Raw genomic sequence first — 10,130 nt, forward strand, 5'->3', positions numbered from 1 at the left:
GCTCCAAGCTTGATGACTTATGAGCTTAACATCTTCTCTTTAACCTTGGATTTCCACTTCCCATTAACCAGTTCTCTTGCCTCACCTGCTCCAGCAATCATTCTCCTTAGAAGACAAGATAAAGGCAGAGTAAGAGTTGAGTTCATCTTTCTTTTGTCCATTACCATCATCCAGCCCACCTTTGATCCTCTTCCTCTTTTGAATCTTCTCAACTCCTAACATAAGTCAAATAATTAATTCCTTTAAAATTCCTCCCAATCTCTGTTCCCTCCCCCCCTCTCCCACACTGGCCAAGCAGAAAACAGCAGCAATTAGAAATAAACATTTCCTTTTTATTGAAGGAAATTAGACTTGTGAATACTTTTAAGAGATGGATTCTGCTTGGGTTATTCATGTTTGTAAATTGCTGTTGTTGCCAATTGAGTACAAGCTTCTTTCTTTTCAATGCATGTTAAGAAAAAGACCATAGTGAAAACCATGCCATTGCTATCTTAAGAAATTGAGAATAAGTGATCCCAGAGGTATTCATTCATGTTCCTGCTTTGTACAATTTTCTATCTCACTTTTCCAAGGTTTTACTCATTTTACGGGGTTTCTACTTCTTTTTCTTGTGATTTTGTCCAGACTGAACCTCACTAAATCAATTCTGCACCAACTATATAAACAATCCATCCAGTAAATGTTAAACAAATTCTTTTCCTTTATTTTGAAAAAAAAAAGTTGAGAGAACAGAAGGAAATGGATCGTTTATTGGCTCTTGGAAGCATACAACAGATTTGCTTTACAGAGTAGGCATAATGCTGTATACTGATAAATCTGAAGAAGGCAGGTCATGTCCTAACTTGCAACCTGTATATTCAGCTGAAGGCTTTTCATCTGTAATGTAGAATAGAAAGCTGTTATTGAATTTTGCTACCTGGGAAGCACAGTGTCTGTTGATGGGCAAAATAGGAAATTAAATAAAGCAGACACTTCAGGAGATTTTCAAGCAGTAAGTAGCTCTAACATGGCATTAAACTTCATGCCTGACTAAGAGTCTACTAAGTGATAAATAACATTCAACTTTCAATATAGAGGTGAATGTTAAATCTGCAGCAGATGCCATGCACAATTTCTTTATGTCCTCTACCTTTCTCGGTTCAAAATTAAATGTCAAAATTGGAACCTCAACAAGGTTCTAGACCACAGTCCACAATGGACATGTCTCTCACTACAATGCAGATGTGTAGGGTGTATAAAAACAGAACATTAGAGCATCTGATGTAGAACATGGATGAAGAAGATTAGGAATGAAATGTGGAAATCTTCTGACATTTAGAGTGGTAAAGTTTTAAAAAGGTTGTTAACCTGAATCAATCTCTAGTTGAACTGATGTGTTTGAAAATATTTTTTCTCAGGTGACTGTTCTGACCCCCAAACAAGTCTGACATTAAGTCTAACTTGGGAGTGGGATACAAGATTTACAAAGTTACATAAATACAAAATAATCTGAGAAGGGGAGAAAGAATATTAACAGCTAGGAGGATTAGGAAAACCTTCCTGTAAGACATGGCACCTGATCTGAGAGAGAAGATCTTTGGAGAAAGAGAGTCTAAAACATAGAAACAATAAAGTGCTCTATTCCAGGGATGGGGGACAACCTATTCAAAGGAATAGTGATGGGAAATGGAACACAGAACATTGAATTCAGGTAGGTTAGTAGGCTAGTTTGGCTGAAACATATAGTACACTGAGTAAAACCTTGTTATAAAGCTAGAAAGAGGTGACAGCTGATTACGGAAATAGTGCTGTGCACTAATAAAGGAAAAGAAGTCTGATCATGTAATAGCCTTTATTTTCTGTACGTAGATGAAGACATTTCATTTGAAAGGTAGTACTGAACGATGTAATTGAATTTACTGCCTCTTTTGCCACTGACACTGATCTCCACAGGGAAGAGCCCCCAGTTTTGACTGTGAAAATTTTGGTTGATACAAAGAATATCCAAAAGGCCAATCATAGACCCATGATAGGATACCCCTACATTAAGACAGAACAACAAATATTTAGTATAGCTTAATCAGAAATGATCTTTTCTTTCTCTGACCTCCCATAGCATACTGCTTCAGTGTTACTATTTTAGGCTTTCTAGTTGTGTTATGAAAATTTAATAATACTGCTTATTGATAGATGTCTCATGTATCTTTTGTTGAATTATAAGCTCCATGAGGGCAGGACTTATTTCTTAAATATCTCTGTCTCTCTCCCAATGGTAAGCATAAAGCATTTCACGTAGTGGCCACTTAATAAGTGGATGAATGGATGGATGGATTTGTTGTTGGGGAATGGGTTGATGACTTTGAATGCTGAGAAACCAAAGCAGAAAGCCGAATTTAATGTTTCACTATCAAATATAAGATGGATCATTTTAAACAAAGAAAGGACCATGCAGAGAGGCATAGTAGCTGCCATTTCGGTTTTACCTTCAGAAGAACATAGATTCAAGGGAGAAGTTTTATGAATTTTTAAGTGAAATAGTAATAGTTCCTGAGAATGATTGTTCCTGTTAGGAACTATGTACGACAAAAAAAGGAAATGAGGTGGAAAGGGGAAAAAAAATCTGTCAAACATTTGAGAGCCTTTCCATTAAGACCCATTACCTGCTCAAAAAGAGAACATTATAAGAACAGAAATCTGGGGCAGAGGATGTTTGTAAGAAAGACAATATATTGCTTAGTCATAATTTTTGCTAAGGATATGACTTCATTTGTATCCACAATTGAAGTTTTTGTTTCCAAGAATTCTTCAATTAAAATATTTGAATACAAAAATGACAGTTTTATTCTTAGTGTTAAAGATACAGTGTCCAAAGCTGGACTGAACATAAAGTATTTGATACAACAGAAACAATTATGAAAAAAAGTTTTTCTTGGTCATTTAAAAATATTATGGCAGAATGGCCTAGTGGGTACGTAATATGTAAAATTTTATTTTTAAATATCCCTTTGACTTTTTTTTTTTCAGTTTGGGCAGTCAGGTGGCACAGTGGCCAGAACACTGGGCCTGGAGTCAGGAAGACCCAAGTTCAAAACCTGCCTCAGTCACTAGCTGTGTAACTCTAGGCAAGTCACCTATCCACTGTCTGACTCCGTTTCCTCAACTCCAAAATGGGAACAGTAATGGCATCTAAATCCCAACGTTATTGTAAGTCTCAAATGAGATAATATCTGTAAAATGCTTAGCATAGTGCCTGGAATTTTATATGTGCTTGTTTCCTTTCTTTCTTCTCATCATAATTCTACCATTACCTAGCTGTGTTACCTTGGGCAAGTTACAGAATATTTGGGTGGCATCCATTTTCTCATCTATAATTTGAGCGGACTGGACTAAATTAGAAGCTCTCTAAGGCCACTTATAGGTCTAAAATTTGATTCTACTGTTGTAATAACAAGAAGTAGCAACTTAGGATCAGATAAGGTACCAAACCTCATAGCATATAATTGTTCATAAAGGCTGGCTTTTATCCCTTTGCTACCCAGAGCCCTAAAGCCCTGTTTGCTGCAGCTGGAAGAGAAAACGCATGGGAGCACACCCACACCACCAATATTACTAAGTCTGTTTTCACTTCTGGAACAGTCACTCTGCAAGTCTTCAAATAGTTATGCCTTATCAACAGAGAATGCACACCACACTTTCAAATCCTGTTCATACAGGCTTGCTACTTTGGGTGCAAGGAACAAGCTCATACTACCTCTTACAGAACTCTCTTCCCAAATTATATTGCTCTCTCCTCTTCCCCACCCCACTCCATTTCACATCCTTTTACCATCTTTCCATTTTAAAGGCCCCTGCTAGCAGTATCCGGGGTACTTTTGTATTTCTCATTACTTATGTTTTTATACACATACACACACATTATATATATTTGTACGTGTATATATGCATGTGTGTATATATGTATATGTATATATATATGTGTGTGTGTGTGTGTGTGTATGTATACACACACACACACACACATATTTATCTTTGTAAGTTAAAATCTTACTTAGGAAGAGGAAGTTCACAGAGGATGGGAAGCCTTGAAGCCAGGGGCCTTTGGGGAGGCTAAAGTCTTTGTTCTGAGTGGTCTCTTCCTGGTGGTCTGTGCAGAGAGCCTGGGGGGGGGGGAATCTCTGCAGGGGGTGGTGCCCACCCCCTCATTAATCTTGGTAAAGAAAAAAAGGGCTGTCAGCTGTATTGGCCATGCCTTTGTGGAGGCAGGAGGGGTTACTGCAGGAGGCTTGCTGGACTTCCAAAGAGGTTTCCGCTTCCTCCATCCCCCTCAGCACCATGCAGCATCTCCAGAAGCCCTAGGAAGGTGCCAAGCCTCTGCGCGCTCTTCTGCTCTTCGTACTGGAGAGTCAGCGCTTGTGCCCGGCGTTTGTTGGCCTTCTCCAGGTGTTCCCTCTGGGCCTGGGCTCCAGCCTCTAAGCGCTGCCTTCGCTTTTCCTGCTCTCGCCTCCGCTGGGCCTGGGCCACGTTCCTCCACTCCTCCAAAGCCCGCCTTTTGGCCCGAGCCTGCCTCAGAGCACTCCCCAATGAAGCCTGCTTCCTCTTGCCGGCCTCCAATTGCTCTAGGGCCTTCGGCACGGCAGCCTCAATAGCTTCCACCTGCTTCTGGTGCTCAGCCCTCAGGTCCTTCCAGAGCTGTTGGGCCGCTCCGGCTTCAGCCCGGATTTCTTCTTCAGTGTTCACAGGCATGTCCACGTGCTCCAGGAAGCCCTGAAGGGCATCTACCACCCGCAGCTGGCTCCACAGCAACTTCTCCTTCTTCCTCGAGTCCTTCAAGAACTCCGCCAGCAGAGCAGAGGAAACGTCCTCCTGAACGCCGGGGGCTGCTAAGGCAGCTGAGGCGGAAGCCAGAGCCTCGCCCGCCGCTATCGCTGCGGCAGCCACAGCCACCCCTTCCCCAGTATCCTCAACCGCCATCGCTTTGAAAGACCCGCAGTCCAGAGCGCGGAATGTCGGAGGGGGCAGCTGCCGAGCGCTGATTGGCTGAGGCGGGAAGCCGCGCCCTCCCAATGGCTGCTGCGACGGTCCTCGAGCGCTCATTGGCCGCGCTTCAACTCGCTCTCTCCTTTGATCTCTATCTATGTGACTCCGGGCAAAGTCACTTAACCGTTTGCCTCAGTTTCCTCATCTGTAAAATGAGCTTGAGAAAATGGCAAAACACTCCAGTATCTTTGCCAAGAAAACCCCAAACGGGGTCACAAAGAGTTGGACGTGACTGAAAAATGGCTGAACACAGCAACATTTTTTACTATAGTTCCAGCAGTTAAAAGCAGCTAGGTGGTACACTAGATAGAGTGCTAAGTGTTGGTTCAGGAAGACCTCAGACGCTTGCTTGCTTGCTCTGTGGCCCTGGATAAGTCGCTTGCTCTCTGCTTCAGTTTCCTTTTTTTTTTGAGGGAGGGTTGGAGGGTAATTGGGGTTAAGTGACTTGCCCAAGGTCACACAGCTAGTACGTGTGTCAAGTATCTGAGGCGGATTTGAACTCAGGTCCTCCTGACTCCAGGGCCGGTGCTCTACTCACTGCACCACCTAGCTGCCCCTGCTTCAGTTTCCTTAACTGTAAAATGGGGATGATAATAGCACTTACCTCCCGGTTAGCGAGGATCATTTAGTGTCTGGAATATAGTAGGCACTTAGTAAATGATTCCTTCCTTTCTATATTATCGTTTCATACGCGCTTTCCTTATTTCCTCAACCAGATTGTAAGCTCCTTGAGTGGAGGAGTCACCTCTTCTACTCTTTTTGTATCCCCCACAATGTTTCTTATCAAGTTGTGAATATCGTAGAATCATAGCGTACTATGATTAGCAGGACCTTGGATATCCTCTGACTCAGGGTGCTCATTTTTCAGATGAGAAAGTTGATTCTAGAGAAAAGTGACTCACCCAGAGCTAGGCCTAGAACATGGGCCTTCTGATTCTTCCTTCTCCTGTTTTGTCCTGCCACCCTTGATAAATAATGGAATAGATGATTACTTAACTATGCATCTGGCTGTATATGATGTCTATATAGAAGGTTATCTGGATGTACAAAGGAGTACTGTGGAATGTGGTGAAAATAATGACGGAGGAAGAAAGGGAAGTAGGTGACATAGGTGTCTATGACCTTGGTTCAGTAGATAGGGAAAAATCAATATAACTGCAATTCAACTCAAGATAAAGCGTCCAAAATTGAACTGAACACATCAGACTATTTGATGCATGTAACTGTATTTCTTCTAAGAAGTTCTAATATCGGCCTTGATTTTTAGAAACCAAAATAGGTTTCCCATTGGTCCTCTTTCATCATGGACAAAAACATCTGAAACCAGACTGCCAATATAAGAAGGTTCTTTAAAAGAAGGGAGTACCTTCTAAGAGGAAGTGAATCAAAGACCTGATGAGCAATGCAATGAAGGATATCTCTCATTTGCTTTTTCAGATCAGGGATAGTTTTTGGTTTTTGTCTGAATCCCTAGAATCTGTCACAGTGCTTCCTGTATAGTAGGTACTTAATAAGTGTTTTTTGAATTGAATTGCTAGGGATGTGCACCTGAACTAGATTCTTAGAGGAATATAAAGCTTAACTTTCCTCTTACAACCGTTCTCTCTCTTATAAAATGAACTTGAATGTTCTGTCTTTGCTGTATCTTTCTTTAAATCTGTTTATTTGGTTTGAGGAGGGAGGTCAAAGTAGACAGCAACATTTGTCAACGTCCAGGCATTCATTGTACTTGTTACATGTATTCTGACTCAGTAAATATATGCACCTATCTTCATATATTCACAGAAACAAACTGCTAGAATATTTCTTTATTTAAGTGCTCAAGAAAAATGAATAGAAGTTTAAAAAATGCTTTGTTTTTACATGAGGCCAGCATATGGGGTTTGAGATTGGTTCAATTACCTGACTTTCTTTGGGTTGCTGTGTTGTTGTCCCTCATAAACAGTAAATTCCTCAGGGCAGGGGCTGTGTCTAATGATATAATGTCTTCTATGAAAGAAAAAAGCCTCTGATTACTTAATGTTTTGAAATTATTTTTAAAAAGATGAGCCAGGAATCCAATTAGTGTACAATGTGTGCATGACACCTGAGTAGGTGCTTGGAAATTTGCATTAGGATTAGAACAATGTGACAATCCATAACTCAAGAGTTTACATTTTAAGACCAATAAGACTTTAATAGAAATATAGCCAAATAAGACTGGCATCTGGTCCAATAGGAATTTTTGCATAAAAAGCTGAATAGAGAAATAATGTTTTAAATCTCTTTTACTTTGTTTTAGTAAATAATGACAATAATTTGCATTTATATAGCAATTTATAAAGAACTTTACGCAAATTATGCCATACGAGGCTCTTCAAAACATGTACTTAGGGTGATGATGTTGAATCAGTGAAATGTAACATACTAAGCGTTTTCTGAAAGTCCTCATCACAGTGTCAGCCCTTACCAGAATATAAACCTATAAATCTGTTGAGGGTGGGGGTGGGAGGGGGCATAGTGTGGTGTGATGGAATAGCCAGAACAACTGGGATTCCAATCCTGATTCTGTCAACTACCACGTGTGTAAAACTGGGCTTATCTACCAAGTTATAGACTGTGAGTTGCATTCTAGGAGTCCACTATGCTGCTAAATACACAACATATTGAGAACAATATGTGAATATTACATATATCATATATGTGGATGTAAACACCAACTGAACATTATGTGTATGTATACATATACACACATGTGCATATATACATATCTATATGTAAACTTTAGAAGGGTATATTCTAGTCTAACCCAAACACTACTCCATCCAAGAGGCCTCTCTGAGCTCCACTTTTGGTTAATAGCCTTTAACCTTTCATGTAAGCTTGGTACTTTATTTTGTCTCTTTCTGATATACTTTTCTTTTTGTATTACATATGATAGTTACCTGCCTGTTTATTCTGCACATACTAAAGTCTAAGATTTCTGAGGCTAGGGATCATGGTTTACTTAAAATTAGTAACTCCCCTAATGTCTAAGCGACGGACATTTAATAAATTGGTAAATTAAATTGTTGAAGATCACTAATCATGTCCTTGTCACTAAATGATTTTTTTCCTGTTCTCATCTTCCTTGGCCTTTCAGTGGTATTGGATATTGTTGACAACCTCCTCATTCTTGATCTCACCTCTTCCCTTTATTCCATCCAGACTTTAGTAGTCTTATGGTTTTTTCCTGTCTCTGACCCCTTCTTTTCTGTTCTCCATGGGTACCTCTTTATCTTCCTCCTACCTATCCTCCTACCACCTCCTTCCTATCTTGCCTTCCTCCTATGAACACACATATACCTTGACGTTCTGTATTTGTACCTCTTTTCTTTTTATTTACTTTCTTTTTAATTTATGGAATAAAAAAGCATTTCTGTGACATAGTATAATAAAAATGATTGCATAAGAAACTGCAACTCTATTATGTACAATTTGCTATTCCTCTTAAACATACAATAAAGTTATCATGTAAATTTTTCTTTTTCTTTTTTTTCTCCCTCCCACCCTAGAGATGGCTACCATTAGGCACAAATATGTATGTATATGTAAAATCATTTTGTATATACTTCTACGTACCTCTTTTCTAATTGCTCTATAGCATCTTTTTTCCTCAACTATTTCTATTAGTTCAGTGATCATCTCCATGCAGATGACTCGCAAATCTATATCTGCATCCCAACCATATAAAAGGTACTTAGGAAGTATTTTCTAGGGGCAGCTAGGTGGCACAGTGATCAGAGCGCCGGCCCTGGAGTCAGGAGGACCTGAGTTCAAATGTGACCTCAGGCACTTGACACATGTACTACCTGTGTTACCTTAGGCAAGTCACTTAACCCCAATTGCCCTGCCTAGCCAAAAAACCCTGAAAATATTTGCTAAATGAAAGGTGAAACAAATACTTATGAGTATTGTCTAATTAGAAGTAGGTAGTACAAAATGTTATCATCCTCATTTTAAAATGGAGAAATCAAGCTCAGGGACTCTGTGACGTGCTAATATCATATTGGCTCTCATACTTTATTGAGGAGGGAAAAATGAGAGGTAGGTAATTAGCATTTACATATTACCTACTATGTGCCAGGCACTGTGCTAAACACATTACGAATATTATTCATTTGATCCTCATGAGGTAGGTGCTGTTGTCATTCCTATTTTACAGTTGAGGAAACTGAGGAAGACAGGTTAAGTGATTCACACAGGCTCACCCAGCTAATAAATATCTGAGGCTGGATTTGAACTCAGGTCTTCCTCACTCCAGGCACAGTCCTGTATCCATTGTGCCACTTAGCTGGAGGTAGGATAGGTATTGTTGCAGGAGAAATTAAGATATGGTCTGGATCAGGGTGTGGATAAAAAGCAATGCTAATACTGCTAGTTAGTATGTATTATAGTTTTTATTTTATCCCCCCCATTTATTACATCACTAGACTATTATAATGATGCATTCTAAAGAAGAAAATGTTAATAATGTAGTCCTTATACATTAAGAAAGCCCTCCTCTCTAGGGAAACATTCTAACCATGCTTCTCCCTTGGAACTGAGGTTTCTAGCTCATCTTCCTGATTGCATTTATAGAGGAGTGCACAAAGATTTACGAGGATACAATAGGTCTTCAGTTACTTGAATGAACTTGCTGCTATCTTCTCCATGTCCACAAATGATTTGAAGGAAGTAGGAAATGTGTGTCAGAACCTGAACATGAAGGCGATGACAGAACATTTGTAGGGGAGGCAGAGGAATGAGCATTAACATCAATTGGCTATGCTCTTATATTCTTTAACTTTTCAATTTTTATCCCTGACCTGTATTTGAATAGTTGTTATTCCTATATCATTTAACTGCATCTGATCAGTTCTGCTAATCACTGCTCCTTTTCCTCCATGTTTGTTTATTAGCTAGGTAATCAAAAAAATATTGACCAGGGATCAGAATTTATAGCACATATATGACAAAGGACATCACGGCCAGATTTTTTTTTTAAACTTAATGCCCTCAGGATGCCCTGAGACACCAATATATTAGGCACAGAAGCTGCTGTATCCTTCCCCCTCTGTTCCTCTATAGAATGTTCTATTAGATGCAGTGATGGG

The 10,130-nt window shown here is 39.7% G+C and overlaps 1 protein-coding gene across 1 annotated transcript; it reads right to left on the reverse strand.

Moving 5' to 3' along the window:
* Positions 1-677: 677 nt before the first annotated feature.
* On the reverse strand, positions 678-4,959 carry LOC118845813 (ZW10 interactor-like). The gene is made up of 2 exons (XM_036753851.1): positions 4,028-4,959; positions 678-876 (listed from the first exon to the last, which is right to left on the reverse strand). Exon 1 carries the CDS (start codon positions 4,948-4,950, stop codon positions 4,249-4,251), a length of 702 nt encoding a protein of 233 aa, XP_036609746.1. The 5' UTR covers positions 4,951-4,959; the 3' UTR covers positions 678-876; positions 4,028-4,248.
* Positions 4,960-10,130: the final 5,171 nt, after the last annotated feature.

Source organism: Trichosurus vulpecula, chromosome 4 (genome assembly GCF_011100635.1).
Source record: "Trichosurus vulpecula isolate mTriVul1 chromosome 4, mTriVul1.pri, whole genome shotgun sequence".
Classification (NCBI taxonomy): Eukaryota; Metazoa; Chordata; class Mammalia; order Diprotodontia; family Phalangeridae; genus Trichosurus; species Trichosurus vulpecula.

Bases quoted from the DNA above. Each gene is read 5' to 3' on its own strand.
- LOC118845813 (XM_036753851.1), bottom strand. From the start codon at position 4,950: ATGGCGGTTGAGGATACTGGGGAAGGGGTGGCTGTGGCTGCCGCAGCG.